Source organism: Suricata suricatta, chromosome 4 (assembly GCF_006229205.1).
Source record: "Suricata suricatta isolate VVHF042 chromosome 4, meerkat_22Aug2017_6uvM2_HiC, whole genome shotgun sequence".
Classification (NCBI taxonomy): Eukaryota; Metazoa; Chordata; class Mammalia; order Carnivora; family Herpestidae; genus Suricata; species Suricata suricatta.
This window is the reverse complement of record NC_043703.1, coordinates 130,078,643-130,098,175: the sequence shown is the minus strand read 5'-3', so window position 1 is coordinate 130,098,175 and position 19,533 is coordinate 130,078,643. Positions and strand designations below refer to the sequence as shown.

General features: G+C 47.9%; 1 protein-coding gene across 11 annotated transcripts in view; it reads left to right on the top strand.

Annotated features, from left to right (window-relative positions):
* The window catches only part of BCL2L11 (BCL2 like 11), a 47,317-nt gene extending 29,772 nt beyond the window's left edge, over positions 1–17,545 (top strand). For 4 of the 11 annotated variants that reach the window (XM_029937840.1, XM_029937838.1, XM_029937836.1 and 1 more), the window contains 3 exons: positions 1,127–1,236; positions 10,806–10,984; positions 13,224–13,316. In XM_029937840.1, the coding sequence (XP_029793700.1) occupies positions 1,127–1,236; positions 10,806–10,984; positions 13,224–13,233 (299 nt within the window). In that variant the 3' untranslated portion in view covers positions 13,234–13,316. Of the gene's footprint in view, positions 1–279; positions 413–1,126; positions 1,237–4,521; positions 4,646–10,805; positions 10,985–13,223 lie in introns of those variants that run through there. The other 7 variants (XM_029937844.1, XM_029937837.1, XM_029937839.1 and 4 more) reach the window with 5 other exon arrangements.
* The last annotated feature ends 1,988 nt before the right edge of the window (positions 17,546–19,533 follow it).

Below are 19,533 nucleotides of genomic sequence, written 5' to 3'. Positions count from 1 at the left end.
TTCGGTTTTTTTCCCAGGTACACTTCTAAGTGCTTTTATAGAACTATGAATCCACATTAGTTTTACTTAAAACAAGAAAACTCAGAAACCCAAAATATATTTTTATAAACACACAACACAGAAAGCCATATGTATGATATTGCAAAGTCTGATTCTTGTAGGTTTTTGAATACTTTGCCCTGGTTAGAACAAAACACATGTGTTTAATTGTGAGTACGGCATGCCTGTTTTAACAGTAAGTTAAGTCACAAACCCAAGAACCTCGTCTCTTTTCCCCAGCCTGCGTTACTGAGCGTGAAGAATGCCATCTTCCTGGTGCGTGGTGGGATTTCTTGAGGACTCCCATTTTTGCTTCCCTTCCACGGCTTCAAATGGTTTCATTACCAAACAGATGAATGGACTGGGTGTGAATGTTAGTGACAGCTTGATGAAAAGGCAAAGTCCTTTTTCTTTCTTCTTTCAAAAATGCCTTTGCTCCTTCACCCAAAACGTTTCGTCTTTCTATTTGGTGTTTGCAGACTTGAATCCACCTTTACTGGCTGCATTAATACAAACACGTAATTATGCTTTAATTTGACTACATGCTAACGTTTACAAAGACTGTCACTGCACCTACTTCTGTAGAAACAGCTAGGTAGCCCACTGTTTCTCAGGCTTTCCCATATTTTTATTTAAATAGGACAGCCATTTGATTTCCTATTCCTACGTGACGTTTGAAATTTCTCTACAAATTCTACCTTGTATAAGATCAGAGTAGTTACTCATAGCCTAAATGTTTATGTTCTGTGTTTCAAGTATGATTTGGGGGTGGGGGGAGTGATATTTATTGTACCATTTTCATGTTAGTTTATCTTCTTGAAAGGGAAGTGTGTAATTATTCGGCCAGGATGTTTTTAAATTTTGCAATCCTGAGTCTCCAGTTTTGAAAAACTGGAGTTGTTCTTTATCCGTTATTCTTATAACCAGATTTATGTGGCAGACCCTACCACCGGAATCTAGTGCGTAGTCCTGGAGGTTAGGGAGATTCCCAAAACAAAACGCAGCAGTGTGTGTGAGATGGGCTTGCTTCTAGAAACTTACCTTTGGAACGTGCTGAATGATTCCTGTTCTGTCTGTTCTGATGCAGCTTCCATGAGGCAGTCTCAGGCTGCACCTGCAGACATGCGCCCGGAGATCTGGATCGCACAGGAGCTGCGGCGTATTGGAGACGAATTTAATGCATATTACCCAAGGAGGGTAATGATGTTTTATTTACCCTTTCTCCTCCACCCTCCCCCTCCCCACGAGTCCTTGTTAAGGCAAGACAAGTACGAATTCTGTGCTAATTCTGGAAGCGCAAGGTATTACTTATGTCTTACCTACCAGTGTTTCTCCTTTCCCCGTTTTCCATTTTAAAACATTTTATGGAGGAATGTTTTAAGTGATGGTAATGAAATACAGTACCAGATGGCAAAGGAATTTTATGAGCACAGACCGTAAAACATTCATGCTAAGAAAGGGATTATCGATAGGCTTTGAAACATTCTCATATAAATAGTAATATAGTTTTCAATCTGTATAGAGGGTTTCTTTTTTTTTTAAATATTTGTTTATTTTGAAGGAAAGACAGAGCGTGAGCAGGGGAGGGGCAGAGAGAGAGGGAGACAGAGAATCTGAAGCAGGCTCCGAGCTGTCAGCACAGAGCCCGACATGCGGCTTGAACCCACGAGCCACGAGATGATGACCTGGCCTGAAGTCGGATGCGAAACTGACTGAGCCGCCCAGGCGCCCCCTGTTCTTATTCCCTTTGGGTTGTTTGGGTCAAAAGTTAATATAAAGACTTGCATCTTCACTCAGCCAAAGGCAAGGGTGCAGCGATAGTCATGTAATCTCACCCTTGTCATCTGACAGGCAACGAGCCAGGGCAGGAGAGCCATCGCCCTTTGAGTCCGCATCACCTTCCTGGAGCATCCGTTTACAGACATGTGTTAGGAGGCCGTCAGTCAGTGGTCTGTGATCTAAGGTCTAAAAATTTTACACCCTGAATTGACGGCCACTTAAATTCTGAGGTGTGCTGTTGATTAAAAAAAGAAAATCTTCCTATATTTTCTTCCGTAGACACAGTATATGCTTTGTGTGTTTTCCCCAGTGGCAACAGATATTACCATTTGCATGCCTTTAGCCCGTGGAAGACATTTTAAAATGTGTAAGCTTGCACTGGGCGTTGGGGCTCATCTGAGTGTAGGCAAGTCCTTCCTGCACAGGCTACACTAGCAGGTGTGTAATAGAATGAAATTTCGGCTTGTTGAATTTTTTCCAACAACCAAGTATGGACTTACTTCTGTGGATTTATCCAAAAAGAAGACACATCATACTTTGTAGAAAATGTTATCATTGTTATTATCATCCTTTCTTATTATGGCTTGTCTTCTGGCTCTTTTTTTTCCCCCTGAACATTATGGCTTCATTATAAGTCTCTCTTGAAGATTTTTTTTCCTGGAAGGAGAGGTCATACTTAGAATACCCCAGTACTTCTGTCCTGCTTTAAACATTGGTCTCTTTTCTAGCGAGCTGTTGCTAAGTAAGTGGATATTATTTATTAATTGCTTTTAGTCATTCTTGTTTTCCTGTCCATACAGTGCCTTTCAGGCTTTTTAGACACACGTGAAGACATCCTCCTGTTTTCAGAGGGTCTTTCATTAACTTCTTCAGCATAAAGTCATCGTATAGGAGCCAGGCATGTTCTGAAAACTCACATTGGATCCTCTTCCTTCCTGTAGGGGGCGGGGGGGGGGTTGATGGGAAATGTGCTATAGTATGATTCTCTTACTAAATGAGACGTGTCACACTGATGGGTGAGGTTCGTGTGCGGCTGTCTTTAGCTGGCAGGAGTATCCAGCATCCTCTATCTTATGGTTACAGCATGGAAGTTCCTTCTCAGCCTAGCTCTGAAATGGTAATTGTTTCTGCAAGGTTGATTGTTTTGTAATTTGCCACTAAAGTTACTCTCCCTCCTCAAGTTCCCAGCTCCTTTGCCTTTGCCTTCGTTTTGGTGTTCCTGTGTGTGACTGGACTGGGCCCGTCCGGTGGACCAGGAGGAACTGGGCAGAATCAGGACCCCAGTGCATTCACGAGGGGGTCGCATGCTGGGGTGGGAAGGCTGACTGAAGAGGGCAGGCTGATTCTGGTGGGCATGTTCATCATTCAGCGGGAAAAGATGGTATAGTGGCCTCTCGGGTTATAGGCCAAGCAGCAAAGTGACCAGTGTGCGGGCCTGGCTCCTTCCCATATCTTGAAGGGGTTTATAGATGTCCTTAGGCCAGATCTGACTTGGTGGGGCTGCCCAAGAAATGTGAGGCCATTGGGCTCTGTTGCCTCCAGGGTCCAGAAGCTCTGGACACCAACATGAGCCCACGTGGCTCCATTCTCAGGGACTAGATCAGAGCCTTTGGCCGCAGAGCCAGGTGTCTAGTAAGGATATTGTGTGTAAGTTTCTCTTTAAACTTAAATGGAGGATCTGTGACTTTATAAGGTGTCCCCCAGGTGGACCTGGTTGATGCACCCGTGCACACCACGGTGGCCTGTGTGATCAGCGAGAAGATACAGGTCAAGTGTGGTGTGAGGGTTCGCACATAGCTATGCCACAGCCATCCTCACGTAGGCCCCTGGAGGTGGACAGTCCAGGTCACATGCAGTTGGGTCAAGGCTGTTGGGCTGTTTCCATTGCCTTGCCCGTCCATTGGAGGCGAGGGCACAGTGTCCAGCAGGGTGTATCCCTCCTCTCCTCCTCTTCTGCCGTGTTCGTCCACAGTCCAGTCCGAGGATATTCGAGATGGCCGTATCTGTTTATTCAAATGAGATGCAGCCTGTTTATTCTCGGTGCTTTTGGTAAAATAAATGTCTGTTTCATTGCAGTATCACAGTTTTCTGGTCGCGAACCTTATTTTGCATCTCTTTAAAAAAAAGAAAGTGAACAACTGGGGAAATGCAGTCCCTGATAATCTAAGGGACTCTAGCTTTCTATGTAGGCTGGGATATCGGGGGAGGCTTAGGGACAGGCCCTAGGTTATAACCCGATTTTTCTAAAATGAAGGCAACTGCATTCTCCAGGTTTGAATGAAGAGCCAGTTCAAAACAACAGACCCTGGATAGTGACACAGTGACCCCAAAGCTACAGTAGTTAGTTGTTAGGTTAAAAATAATCCCTAGCCTGCAGCCACATTGATGGATGGTCCGTTGTTGAATAGTGGGGGTGGAACTCTGGGGAGGAAATGGGAGGCTGTAGCGGAAAGTAATGCATTCGAGTCACCCACTGGCTCATGCACGGGGCAGAGGGTGGGGGGTGGGAGCTACCTTTTCTGTTCGGTGAGTGGTGCACGCCCTGGACTTGCTTTATGATGGTTGCTTTTTAACAGATCTTAGCATTTTAAATACTTAGTGTCTTAATTTGCCTAATACTGTTACAGTGCCTTTTCTAAAGTATTGGTCTTTTACTGCCATGAGTCTTGTGAAGCCTGACAGGATATTTTCCCGTTTTTTCAGTTAGAGCAATAGAGGAAGGTGTCCTGTAGTTGTCATGTGTTCAGTCCACTTAAGGGCAGTGGGGAAGCGTGTGCCACGGAGCTGTGCAGTCTGAGCCCTTGGAGGAGGTGTGAGAGAGGCACAGGTGAGCGCAAAGTCCCGGTGCATGTTCCCTTTCTCTCTTGTGACTCCATATCACTGCCCTCGCACGACCCTGCCAGGGCAGAGTGGCCTCTGTGGCCCCCTCTGCCTGGTCGGTGTGACTGCTCCGAGTCCGGTGTGTTGTGACTTTTTCATTGCGAAGTAATTGCAGACTTCACATGAAAGGTGCAAGAACGGTACGAAGAACCCCTTCCGTCCGCCACCTAAGTGCCCCGTGTGCCCGTGCTGCCGCATTGGCTTTAGTGTTCTCCCTCGTCCTCCCCGCGTGTGTGTTGTCTTTGCGCTGTTTAAGAATAAACGGCAGGTATGGTATCCTCTTACTCTTCAGTGCATCGTGGGTCTTTCCTCCGAATGAAAATCTCCTCGGGCATAACCACACGGTCGTTCTCGAAATCAGGAAATTAACTGTGTTACAGTACCTGTGGACTTCATCCAGACTTACCAGTTGTGCCAAAAATGTTCTTTATAGTAAGATTAAAAAAAGGTTTTTTTTTTCTGGTCCAAGATCCAGTTTAGAGTCCTGCATAAAATTTACTTGTCTTACGGCTTTGATACTGTTAACTTAGAACCTTTCTTCAGTCTTCGTGCCACTGACAAACTGCGGAAGGATCAGGACCATTGTTTTATTTTTTTTTTTATTTTAATGTTTGTTTAATTTTGAGAGAGAGTGACAGAACAGGAGTGGGGGAGGGGCAGAGAGAGCACAGACCCGACATGGGGCTCGAACCCACAAACCACAGATCATGACTTGAGCTGAAGTCGGCCGCTTAACCGACTGAGCCACCCAGGTGCTCCTGGGCCCATTATTTTATAGCTTCTCCCTGACCCTGGTTTGTCTGACATCTCCTCATGATGAGATCTGAGATTTGTGCTTGGGGCAGGAACACTACAGGGAGACCCTGTGGCCTCTTCCGTCCAGACCGCACTCAGAGGCATGGGGCGTCCGTTTGTCCTGTTACTGGCGAAGCTGACTCTGGTCAAAGGCAGGGTCCTCCACTCTCAAGTCAGTGCGTTTCCATCTGTCACGGAAGGACCGTGTGTGTAGAGGAGGAAGAAGTTCCCTTCCCGACCATGTTTATTTTGTTTGTGGACCTAAATTCACGTGTTCCTGTTTAATTCTCCAGGTTACGACACATTACTCTCAGTGCTTACTTTGACCCTTCACATCATCCTAGATTTGGCCAGTGGCAGCCCCCGGGTGCATTTTCACCTGTGGTTAAGCAGTAAGGAGCCTCAGTAGTGCAGGCGCACATAGAAGGTGTTACAGGACAAAGCCCAGGGGCCTGTGGAGGCGGCACAGCTCCTGAAGGACACCTGTTGCTCAATGACGACCTGCACCCACACAGGCCCTGACTGTCCCGGCTCCCGCATGCCCGGGCTCTTGGTGAACGCCGGGGAGCGTGGATCAGTGCTGCTTTATGAAGAGTGTTGCTGAGTGGTGCGTTGTGGAACACGCTGTGCTCAGCGCTGGTTCTCAGGGGATGGTGTCCACTTAGATGGGATTTTTAGCCGTGGGCTAAGGGCGCAGTCCAAGTCTGTGGAGTATGTGCCGGACCTTCAGAACATAAGGACATGTGCTTTTGGGGTAATTAGACCCATCTTCTAACCAGCGTCTGCCTTCTCCATGCCCTGCAGTCAGGTTATCTGGCCTGCATTGCTCTCTGCTAAGGTAGACTGCTCTCGGTTGACAACGACTTTGGGATGTCCTGATGAGTGGACGGCAATGGGCAGCAGCACGGGAAGCGACGCCAGACCCTCTAGATGGGCCAAGAAGTGAACGAAAACCCTTCTATTGTTGTGTCCCAAGAAACAGAGCGTCCTTTGTTTACACTGCCTTCTACCTACTTCTGTCTAGGCGTGTACAGGCTTGAGTTGGCTGGATGCATGTAGACTGAAGAATAGCACCGAACCAGACAAAGTAGAGCGGGAAAGATGGCTTGCAGACCAGTTTAGATGGAAGCAAAAGTTTAATTGAAGTGTCAGCCATTAGCATTTTCATTTCAGTATATATGAACTTGAAATCTTTCTGTGCTGACCTTCCTGTGATGTGACTTCCCTGTGCTATGTGATTCTTGGTTTTATAAATGATATTCTACTGTAGGTAATGTACAAGGGAGAGAATGAATTTGGAGCTTTTTTGGCAATAGCATAAGCTGAACCTGAACCCAGAGATATGTGTTCTCTGACAACATTCTTTTGAGGCCTTCATTAATTGAATGGAGGAGTTGAATAAAACAAGCCACTTTCTATTACTGTCTGAGCAAAGCATAGTGGGGAATTTGCATATCAACTACTAAATTAAAAACTACACCTATCTCATGAGATGGTAAGTTGCTCATGAGTTTTTAGAAAGATCGTTTTCTTAGCAAAAACCATTGTGAGTAGCTTCAGTAAATTGGCGCCCGCCATTTATCTGTGATAGTTTTCAGGTTTAGTGAGTGTTTTTCTCACAGTTGGAGGAAGTAGTTCGGTGTTGTGGTTTTAAGAGCCTTCCAACAACCCCCATCACAGCGATGCGAGAGCCAGTGTGATCGAAGAGTCCCCCTTCCTATGGCGTCAGCCCTTCGCGTGTTTTCCCCTGAGACCTCTGAGGCAGCACGTGGCTCAGCATAGCTCCACGGCGACTGCGGACCGTAGGTTTCTGAACAAGGGTTTTCCACGACTTAAGGATAAAGTGTGATCTTACAGGAAAGCAGAACTTCCGGACACATGAGAACTGTAGGGTGAGGTCTGGAATCCCGACTCCATCCATTAACCTCTAGGAGGCCCAGTTTCTGTCCATCTCTTAAGGATGTGGTGAAGGCCTCACGGAAACATTCAGGGGATGGGGCTAGAAATCGCTGTCCATCGTTCTGGTGTCTCTTTGAACTAGAACTGAAAACAGTTTCCAGTTGGTCTTCAACATTTAGAGACGCTACCAGATTTTTCACCCATCTGTGTTTCAGTCAACCCTCTGCTTGTGGAACAAGTTGTGTTGGGCCCTACTGATGCGTGCTGGGTCTGTCTGGGTGCACAAAAACAGGAGGTGAGACTGGGGCGCTGTGGTGTGTTTGAATGGCTGGGTGGGCATCGCCCTGGAAGTGGTGGTGTCCGCTCACCCTGCCCCAGAGAGCTGCATCTGCCGTGGCCGGCGGTGCACCTGGAGGGCTGCCTTGCGGGGGGAGTGGGGTGGGGGGCGCCTAGGCCATTCACACAGAACCTTTCAGAGGTGCAGGTGCCTGGAGGGGGACTTCAGAGAGGGCTCACTGGGGGTTTTTAATCCTCTTGAGGAGGAAATGAAGGCTTGGCTGGCCTCGGGATCCCCCCCTCCCCCGCCCCAGACTTCTCCCAGCCGAACCTGAGCAGAGAGGCCCCGCTTGTGGTTACAGCGTGTCTTGTCATCTTTTTGAGGCTGGGGCATTTCAGAGTGGTGTGTTCTTGCTCTGACGCTTACATTTGGTCTGGTGGAGGCTCACGCTGGAGATGTGGCCTTTCTGGGGTGGGCCATGGTGTAGCTCCACCCCTCCTGGACTGTGCCGGTGGTCCTTCCCGTTAGCCGGGGTAGGGATCTGGGGTCTGAGGGCCCTCGAGTTAGAGGGATGCCAGGGAGAGAGGCGTGCCACCCCGCCCAAAGCTCACCCAGTGCACACCAGGCCTTACCGGAAGGGAACCGGAGAAGTAGAAACCTTCTTTGAAGTGACGCATCCAAAATGAAGGGGAGTCGGATTTGTGCAAATGGGAGTTTTCTGTGCCCCCCTCCCCTGGCGCCCCCGCCGCAGGTGAGCCGCGGCTCTGGTAGCTCAGCAGGCACTATGGAAGGGCTCACTCCTGGTCACTGAGTGGGAACACCACATCCGGGGGAGGGCCTCCTAGTGCCCTTTCCACAGCTGTGTTGACATCACAGCACGTGAGGCCACACTATGCAAATACACACGTGGCCTTGGTGCTGTAAAGAAAATGAACGTGGTTTGGGGGCAGTACTGCAGCATCTGCCTGACCCTGGACAGCGGCAGGGTAGCAAACCTGCACTAGAATCTGGGCCGCAGTGGAGAGACCCCACTTCATACTGAAGACGTCCACATTTGGCAGCCCTTTTCCTCTCTGGTCTCTGTCCTCCTTCCCTTGTCACTGAAAACACGCCTTAGATTGATGGTGGTCTTCCATCAGGATCACTGAGGCCACTCTCTGTCCCCCATTCGCCCTGCCGTCTTTGATTATGGCAACAGTCAGCACTGTCCCGGCAGAATCTGCAACACCCCTTGGGGAGCAGACATCATCCAGCCAGACGCTCCCTCAATGCATCCTCACTTGCCCAATCTGGAGCACAAGTTCCCTGTTTGTCAGAGTCTCATGGCCAGAGTTCAGTCTCTTCTAACATGTTACCACTCAAAGACATCTTTTTTAAAAAGAAGGGATAGGTGGCTCAGTCGGTTAAGCATCCAAAACTTTGATTTCAGCTCAACTCATAATCTCACGGTTCATAAGATCGAGCTCCGTGTCAGGCTCTGCGCTGAGCATGGAGCCTGCCTGGGATTCTCTCTCCCTCTCTGTCTGCCCCTCTGTAGCTTGTGTGCTCTCTCTCAAAGTGGATAAATTAAAAAAAAAAAAAACAACAGTTTAGGACCACTGTATTCACTGTTGAAATTGTGTAAGAAAGAGGTTTTTGAACAAGTTTAAAGATTGCTGTGTGTCTTAGTTTTATAGGTATTCCTTGCTTTTGGGGCTGTCTCTTAAATTTGCTATTGCAATCCCTTTGATAAAATGGTAAAGGTGCCATGTTTCCCTTGTTACTCTGACTGCCAGGAAACTCTTAGCTAAACTATGGCTCTTCTGCAGTAGAGCTCAGCCCTGGTTCCCAGGCTCTAAGTCTCTCTTTCTCAATGTCATTTCTGATCTCTTTTAACTTTTGTTTTTATTGCGCCATGCACATCTCTGTGTCTCTATGGTTAAGCTCCCTTGAGTAATGCTGAGTGCATATGTGTATTGTACTTACTAAGTCATTTGGTGCAGTGGATTTGGACCAGCCTTCAGTGTGCAGATTGGTGAGCCAGTGTGTTCTCTGCCGTGCTAAAGTCTGAGTTGACTTGTCGGGATCACTTGGTGGTTCTTGATTTTTATTCCACAAACTTGGTCTGTCATCTCATCTGTGAAATGGCGAGGCGAGATAGACTGGCTCACAGCACTGTCATGAAAACTGTAGAGGTATGTGGCACGTCATTTTGTCTAATGGTGGCATTGGGTGATTTGTCTGGACCCCAAGCTAGGGCGTACAAAGTCTGAAGGCCTGGTGTTCTTGGGCGGCTTTTCGGAGACTGGGCTCACCTCTGCCTGCGGGAGAGCAAAGACAAATGCAGAGCTGTGCTCTGTAGGCATGCGGTCAGTGGCCTAGTTCTCCGGGCAGCCTGGGATCAGGGTCTCTTGTATCTGTATACCTGCCTCCCTGGATTGGGCAGGAGAGGATGTTTCACTGTGATTATTTTGGCACAGGGCTCCCATTTTGCCAGGATATGCAAGTGCTTTTCCACCTGCAAAGCGGGAACCTGAGTCCTGATTCTGCAGGCAGGGCAGGGCGTGATTGCTGTGGGCAGCACACGGGTAGCCCTTGGGATGGGCTTTGGGTTGCTGTTCTGCACGCCTTGCTGATGATGCAGGTGTTGCCCATGAGGCCTAGTGGATGCAGACTCTGCTTTCAGAGTCGGGCCCCTGCACCCCTCCCCCATGTAAGGAGGCGTGGGGACTGCAGAGCCCCTCGCCCAGAGAGGAGCATAGACTGTCAGGATTGGTTCCTGGAGGGAGGCACAAAGCTGACTGTTGAAGGAGTCATCTTCTGGACACATGGACTGTCTATAAAAGTCAGTTACCTCAAATAATAATAGTTCCTGATCTAGACCATGGAGATAAAAAGACCCAACAGGATGGGGCCCTACACTTTGAGCACTTGTGATTTTGTGTGTGTGTGTGTGTGTGTGAGAGAGAGAGAGAGAGAGAGAGAGAGAGAGAGATCACTGTAAATCAAATTGTGCATACTTAGTAGCAGATTTCATTTTTTTAATTATCTCCTTACCCAAATGCATCATATTAATGTATCTTCCTAAAGTACTTTAATGAGTTTGATTAAAACAGCATTCCAGGACTCTGATCTAAGAAGTGTTGTTTTTCTAAAGGGGGAAGGACCAAGCATGTTCACTGAGCCCAAGAGGGTGTGTGCGTCCGCTAAGGCTGCTGTAACAGAGTACGACAGACTCCAGGGGAGGGAGTGCATAAACGACAGAACCGCATTTATTCAGTCCTGGAGGCCAGAGGCTTGGGAGCTCGGGCTGGCTGCGCCTGTGTGCTGTGCAAGGTGCGGAGAGTTGGAGCCTGGCTGGGCATCCTCCCTGAAAACTGGCCATCCCTACGGCTGCAGGTGCCAGAAGGCAGTGAGTGTGCGGGAGGCGGGAGCTGCCCGTCCCCCAGCTGCTCCTGAGAGACGGGCCGTACACGCGGAGCTGTGCCAGCTGTCAGAGACTTTCTGGACTCGGGTGGCCTTTCTTTGGGTTCGGTCATAATGGCTTCCTCCATTGAATGTTGTCCAAAAGCAGTTTCTTGCTGGCTTAAAAGTGTGTGCCCTGTTGTCACGCGTGCTGCCTGAGCGGGCGGGCGTCCCGCTGTCTTTCCTGAGTGGCTGTAGCATCTTGTTGTCTGTCAGGGATTAGGTGTTCCTTTGGCCAGAATCCCTGCGTTGCCTCCAGCCCCTTCCCGGCTTCCTTGGAACATGCCCCAGGTCCTTTACATTTAAGATGAAAGCAGAACTCTTAAACACCTGGAAAGACTTCTCGTGATGTGAGTCCTGTCTACTGTCACGGCCACCGTCGTCCACCGGTGTCCTCAGAGGGTGGGTGGGAGATTTCTCCTCTCCAACGCTCCCAGTTCTGGAAAGTAAAATTAGCTAAGTGTGAGCAGTTGAGATCTGTCACTAATGAGCCCCAGTCTCTTGCTGTTGTCACTTAGACCCCATTCTCTGGTCTCCCTGAGGCTGGTAGTGACACCTGGCTGACATGAGATTTCCCACCTTGAAGTGATTGCTTAACCCTGCATTTACGCCTTCTTTGTTTTAGTAAGTCGTGGTTTTATTTTGAATACGCCTCTTTCAACCTATTAATATTAGTCTAAACTAAAATTAACCTTCCCCTAAATTATTCTCACACAGAAAAAGCAAAGTAATTTTGAAAGTTAAATCAAAACAAAGCAATCTTGTGTGTAAAACAGATAAAAATCACAGACTGTGGTTACGGAGTGCCTGTACAGGAATCGCTTACAGAAGGCTGATTTCCTCCAGTCTGGTTAGGGAAGGAGAACGGGAAATGGCCCGGCCGTATCACAATCCCATTCTGTCAGACAGGCGCTGGGGAGCTCGTGTAAACAGCAGGGGCTGGCTCGCAGCTGGTGTCTGCGGGCACTGTTTGTTGTTTGAGGGGACGCTTGTTCCCAGCCTGACGTGTGGCGGGAAGCCTCACCTGCCCGCGGGAGAAGGGGGTTCGTGGACACCCCAGACGGCAGAGAGCCAGTCCCGGGCACACATTCCTCGCTCATTAAGGAAGCGACCAGGAAGAGTTGCAGACGTGAATTGTGAAACGGGTTGTGGCCCCAGGTGTGTTCTGTGGCGGATCCTGGCTGCCCTGATTTTACACCTTGCACTTAGCCGCAGAATGGGTTAGAACTCCAAGGTGGGCACTGCTCGGGAGCCGGAGGACCTCTGGGACCTGTAATCTAGCAGTTCCCCTCTGAACAGTTTGTCAGCTTGCCATAAACATAGGGCTATCACTGGCGAAGGGGTTTTTTAAATTTTTTCATTGCTCTTTCTTTGCTCCCCACATGGAGTGGGAGGGTGGGGGGTGACTCCGCCTGTGAGTGTGACCACGGGCACAGCACTGAGCCACCGTGTTTATATAGCAGAGCCGCCCACCAGCAGCCAAGAGGTTCAGTGGTGCATCAATGCACCACTTGATGTAGCTTCTTAGGACTAAATGACCCCAAATCACTGGTTTCTCAAGTAAACTCCAGCTCCCAGAAGTTCACCATTGGGGGTGTCAGTGTATTTGAAGGTTAATAAGGTGGGTAGTTAGGTAGTTACTTCACATCTCTCTTCTGTTCCCTCCACCCCTGCCTCTTTCAGCGGGACACCAACTGCAGGGAAGTGGTGGGGGTGGGTGGGTGGCTCCAGTTAAGCGCTGAGTGGGACACCTGGTTGGTGCATTTCCTGATCAAGGCAGTTCTGTCCAATGATGACCTAGAAAGAATAGTGTTTTAGAGGAGCAAATAGAGATCCAAGGATTCTCCTTGAGGCTCCAAGCATTCTGGGGGTTCCTTTAAGAAGCAGGCCATTCGGTCTTCTGCTCTCTACACAGCAAGGTCTCCCTCTGTAAGGCGGTCTGAGGAGGGACTCCTCTCTCCGCCTCAGGGAAGACCCCGTGTTCGGAAGGTGGGGTGCCTCCCCAGCCGCGTTACAGTGGATCGGTGGTTCACCTAACTCTAGGCATTCCCCCGCCCAAAAAATAACATCAGGGCTGAGAAACTAAGAAGCTCTCCTGTTGTCATTTCAGGTCTTTTTGAATAATTACCAAGCAGCCGAAGCCCACCCCCAAATGATAATCTTACGACTGTTACGTTACATCGTCCGCTTGGTGTGGCGATTGCAGTGACGACGGGTTCCTCGTGGAGCCGGATGTGTGCAGACATTTCGCGTGTTCACACCAGCAGGCCCAACACCGCGGTTTCCAGGTGCCGTTGCCATACAGCCAACGGCCCCTTCCCCGAGAGGGTGTGCAGGCAGGCCGGAGGACGCGCTCCTGAGGACGCCGCGCTGCGTGTGGACCGGACCTTTCTGTTCACCACACGGCAGAATTTCTGGTGGAAGTTTGTTGTGAATGTAAATGAGGGAGGATTCTTTTTCTTAAAAAAAAAAAAAAGTATAAATCATGGTTCTTTGGAGCGGGATTTTATGCAAGAATGGTGTTTACACACGGTGTGGGTTTTTTTCCACCTTCTTTAATAAGAGCAGGTTTTTCAAAAAGGAAATGGAAACTTTTTAACCAACTCATGAATGATTTTTGTACTAAAATTTTAAGAACCTGTTGCCTACTCTCAGAGGATTATGTTAACTTTGCAGTGGAAACTGAGCCAGCTAATTTATAAAGCTGCCTTAGTTTATTTTTAGAGATTACTGTACAGAATTTTCAAACTGGAGAGGTATGATATGGCCCCCTCCTTTCCCTGCCATTGCCTCTTTGACATACTTTTTTTTTTTGCCATTATTAATACCAAAAAGTTCTTATGACATGGAATTGATTAAAGGGGCTGAGGGTCTGTTACCAGCCTGTATTGATATGCCACTCCCGTTTTGTAAATATTTACTTACCTCCTTAAATCCAATTGCATCTGTGGCAAAAAAAACTTTTTAAGACTCCCTTCGTGTGTTTTTCCTTATCTCCTCTTGTGATGCTCTTCTGGTCTGTCTGGATGCCGATGCACAGATTTGGTCCAGCGTGTGCTCCCGATAAAAGGTAATTGGGCCAGAACAGGAGTTACAATCTGCCTGGATCACACACGCTGGGAGGTGCTTGAGGTTGGTCTTCATTGGTTTTGATGGGCTCCTCATATAGAAGTGGCCTGAGGAAGGTGTCCTGTGCGGTGACAGCACAGACAGGTACTGGGCCCCCCAGCACTGCTGGCTTTTCTGGTCAGACTTTCCCATAGTCACAGGTGCACGGTCCACACCACAGGTGGCGAGCATGGCTCCTTCCAGCTGAGTTCCCTGGACTGCGGGTGTCTGAGCTCCAGCCCTCGTGGGAATTGGCGCAGGCCTTGGGGCTTGAGGCGGCTGTTTCCTGGGAATCCAGGCTTTTCGTCCAGCTCCCAGGTTCATGTGGCCTTTGATGCCTGACGCTTGGTTCCCACCCCACATTTTGAAATAAAGGCTTAATTCCACGTCAGCAGTGCCATCAAAATACCCCATGGGGGCACAGATCTCAAGCGGGCTTTCAGCCTCTGACCAATGTCTATTTGACTTGCTCCATTTCTCTTGGGACGGTTGGGTTTTGTGGGACCACCCTGTGTGCACCCACCTCTACTGGGGGTGCTTTTTTTTTCTCCACACCTTCCTGGGGCGGTCATGGTGAAGGGAGAGCCCATGAGTCAGTCCTTCATTTCAAAGGCCATTAACTGGGGAGACCCAAGAAAAAGATCAGGAAGCAGTAAAAGAAGGGAGGTGGCCTTCATTTTGTGAACCCTGTAAAACTCTTACCGTGTTTGAAACCTCAGACCATTAAACAGTTTTTTAAAAGTAATAACGTCAAACCAAGTCAGCAGCTCCAACAACTCTTGTTTTCTGTTGGCCCCTAAGAGGACCAGTGTTTTCACATTATTAAATTAAGTGGGGAAATCCATTCATTTGTGTCTTCATAATTCTATATAAATATATATATATGTATCTATAGCATATACATTTTTTCTTTAGGTAGAGATATTTGATTCCAGATATTCTTCCTTTTTTAGAATTTTCTTTTCCCCAAAAAATCTTCTTGGGGCCTTGAATATTTTTTTAAAGCTGTGTTGAGTGTCAGCTTGTGTTTTTGATGTGTCTTGAACCCCTTCGTAGGGTCATGAAGTCCACACGGTTGTAAGGCGGTGGTGGACCTGTTGGACACACACACACCAAAGACGTATTTGGTTCTGGGCACCTCGCCCCGACCCAGGACCTCCGTACTCAGTGCCAGTCTCTCTGACTGGAGCACTTTAGTCTGTTTCTGCAATACCGGGGGCCGGGGGGCTGTGTGCTGGCCACACGTGCAGGTTTACCTCTGGCATGGAGGCCTCCTGGCCTCCAGGCCGGCCGTGGAAGCAGCTTGTGAGGAGATAGAGATTCTATGAATTGTAGTATTAAGAAGCAGGATGTCACACCAGGACTCGGGAGAGACGACTGCACGTCTCTGTACTGTACGCGTCTGTTTATCAAGATGCCTCCCTCCGGAAGGTATGCCTACTGTGGGAGACCTTGTACTCTTTACATTTTATTTCTCTTACTTTTCGTAGAAAAAAAGAAAAAAAATGGCTAGATCCCTTTTGGAAACTGAATGCGGGTTTTGTGCCTTGACCACCTCTTCTCACATGAGGTTTGTAGAACGTGTCCTGTGATTTATCACAGAAATGCAATAAACACATACAAAATACTTTCCTGAGTAATTCTTCCAGTTAGCTGTGCTCCTGCCTAGAAAGGAGTTTACGAGTGTACACCGTAGAGAACAACTTTCTCCTGTTTTCCCCATCTTGATATTGTATATATTTTGACTATTTATTAGATTAGGAGGTCACATTTTTACTTAACCAACTGAGCCAAATGTCTGTGTGCAATTGTGTTTCCTTTACCTTTCTTGTAAAATTTTGTACAGCATAAATGAGTAAGAATCACTGTTTTTACTAAACTTTTTCAGAATTGAGGATTGTAAATACTGTAGATTCTTTTCCCGTGTCATGTGTCCTACTGTTTCATAATGCTGTAACTTGTAGAAATATTGTATATTTATTTCCTGCTTATTTAATGTCTTAAGTTTTGAAAAGTGTTGACCTCCCTGCCCCACCCCCCACCCCCTGCTGTTCTGACTAGTGACTGCTCGGCTCCCTGGGCCACGGGGTCTTCCCAGGCTGGCCCTCCAGCTTTGGTTCCTGTCATTTCTGGTCGCTTGGATTTCAATTCTCGGGGCTTGCTCTCCTTATGATGACGTTTGTGTTTGGCCACCAATGAGAGACCACTTGGCAGGCTACCAAATTCTACAAGCAATACCAGTGACTTTTGATTTCTTCCAAAAGAGCTCGCTTCTCATGGAAACAAATTCTATTAACACCAGGCCATCACTCTCTCTCTCTCTCTCTTTTTTTGATGTATTATTTTAGGAGTTGGAACAGATTTTTCCATTGAAAACTTATCCCTGGCAATTCAGTATTCGGAGAAATAGAAACGCACCTGCTCTGGAGGTGCTGCCATGGAGTGGTCCAGGGCAGGAGGGAGGGACAGGTGAGACAGGTGGCTCCTGCCCCGGGAGTGACTTCTGAGCCACCTCGTGCCACAAATCCCTTTTTGGCAACTGGTGAGTAGTTGGATTCTCCCCCACACGCTGTGTCCTGCGCTTTGAGGTGTGGACTGAATGGTCTCCAAGAACCAAGTACAGACTCCGCCCCTCTCCCCAGCCCTGAGCCGTTCGGTCCCTACATTAGATCAGCCTGCTGCTTCAGGCTGCTTTCCTTTTGCTTCTCTGTTGCCTTGGAGAGAGGTTGAGGGGCCCACTAGACTGGACGTGAAGATGCGGAAGCTCGCGGAAGCTTTAGAGAGACCCTCCTCGTGGTCCCCTGTCCAGATAGTTCTGTCGTCCCTGCTGGTTTAGCCTGGTGCCTGTGTGTGCCCACTCTGCACACGTGTGTGCAGGGATGTGTCCACACGTGACGCTAAACCAGCTGAGGTGACTTCCTGGTCTCCAAATGGCATTGTATTCGAGAAGCATTCCTCAAGCTTCCAGCTAGGTAACTTGACTACTTTGATTCGGAAATCAGACTTTAGAAACTCTCCTAAGTTGTATGTCCAGATTCTGTGACCACTAGTTACTGTATCGGAACTCATCAGGTACACATTTATAAATAGCACTGATCTGTCTGTATACTGACCCATCACTAACTTGTTTCCTAGGACCCAGCGTATGTAGCATTTGTATTGCAATTTCCCTGGCTTACTTGTGTTTTGCACTGATGAATTTTGACAGGGTAATTGCCACTTTACTTGTGCAATACTGCTGTACATAACTGCAGATTTTTTTTTTAAGAAACTTAATCTTTTATGTTCTTAATGAAGTTTATACAAATAAAACTTTCAACTAGTTTTGGTGAGCTGTTTGATTTGTTTCACACAACGGTGGAGAAGCAGCTGGAGTTCTGTATAAATATATGCACACCCACACCTCTGCCCTTTGCCAGTCACAGAATGTACTACCTACGTGTCAATTTTGTGAATTCTCGCTTGAAGACGACTCTGTGTAGTATACTTAAAAGCAAACCACTCTTAAAAGTTTTGAAGTGGCTGGCGGGACCTTCTGCATGGTTTTCTGCCCACATAGTCAGATATGACTCAGCACCTGGGAGGGGGGTACTAGGAACCAGCTCTGTATTGATTAGTGATTAGGGCAGATTCCCTACCATCTCATCCCCTCTCGTAGTCGGAAGAAAAAAAAGATGGGAGGCTGGTTGATTCTGGTAGAAAGGGACTGTCTGCAGAGGGCATCACCAGTGAGTGTCGAGCCCCATGCGAGCTGGTCCCTGCTGCCTTGCAAGGGTTCGCGGAGCTGAGCCCCAGGACACTATGCTGTGCGGGGAGCGCGAGCTGGTTCATGGGATGAAAGAGAAAGTAAAGCTTGGGTTGGGGGCATAGGCCATCACATCCTAAATAAGTAATTATAGGATTTGCCACTTGTGCTTGGAAACAAATGCTGGGAACGTTAAAGACCAGCCAGGCTTTGTTTTATATCGGATAATCTGTTAATCTTCAATTTAATTCAGCAAGCAATACATGAATATGGTCTTGTTACTATAGATAATGTGCTTGTGTACATTTATTTCAGATCATATTTATTTCAAATCAGAGTTGTTCTGGCTCCCATCCCCAATCCTACTTCCTCGCCAACACACGAGTTCAAATTTTTCCCAATCTTTTTCTTTACTGTCTGTGTGTGTGTGTGCACACGCACACACACACACACGCTATTAGACTACCGTGATTTTGCTTTTGCTATAAATGCTGTAATTTTTACATGATTCTCACTTAGCAGTAGGAGGTAGATCTTCCAGAGTGTCTCCACTCCATTCTAACCTCTGCATCAAGGACACACAGGCACGCCGCTTGCCGCCTGGTGTCCTGCTTCTGGCATTTCTGCGTCTTCAGTGCTGCCCGGCGCTGCCGAGCTGCTCCTGGCCGGCCAGCGGGAGGGCTGCGTGGTGGTGGGACAGGGAGGTGGGACTCTCAGCTTCTGCAGACCCCGGCTGACTCCACTCACACCCCCACCGGCAGCACAAGAGAACATTCGCTTCTCAAATTCTCTGCCAAGCGTCGATACTGTGTTGATGTCAACCTAGATGAGGAAGAGTAGTGTTGGTCGAATTCAGATTTTTCTATTTACAAATAGGATGATATTGTTATTGTTGGCATTTGCCTTTTTCTTAAAGGCCTTTGCTTACAATCCATTGGGTTTTTCATTTTTCCTGTTGATGATGAGCTCTATATATAATGAGTAAAAGTGTCTTAGGTATCAGAAATATTTCCTTGAGTCTGCTGTTTCCTCCCTCCAACGTCCTATTATCAAGATTTTTAAACATACAGAAAATCTGAAAGAATTTTACAAAGAACCCTAGTATACCCACCTACTAGATTCTACCTTTCACAGTTTACTTTTTTTTTAGAGAGAGCAGGGGAGAGAGAGAGAGAAAGGGAGAGAGAGAATCCCAAATTGGCTCCATACTGTCAGCACAGAGCCCAAAGTGGGGCTCGATCTCATGACCATGAGATCATGACCTGACTGAAAATCAAGAGTCGGAGGCTTAACCAACTGAGCCACCCAGGTGCCCCTACTATTTTTAACATCATTTAACCACCATTAATGTATCTTACCTTCTGATGCATTTCAGAGTAAACCATAGTCATCAGTACTGGTCCCTAAATACTTCAGCAAAACATATCATTTAAAGTCGACTCTTTGGGGGCCCACTGGGAGGCTCAGTCAGTTGAGTGTCTGACCTCAGCTCAGGTTATGATCTCACGGCTTGAGGGTTCAAGCCCCACATCAGGCTCTGTGCTGACAGCTCAGAGCCTGGAGCCTG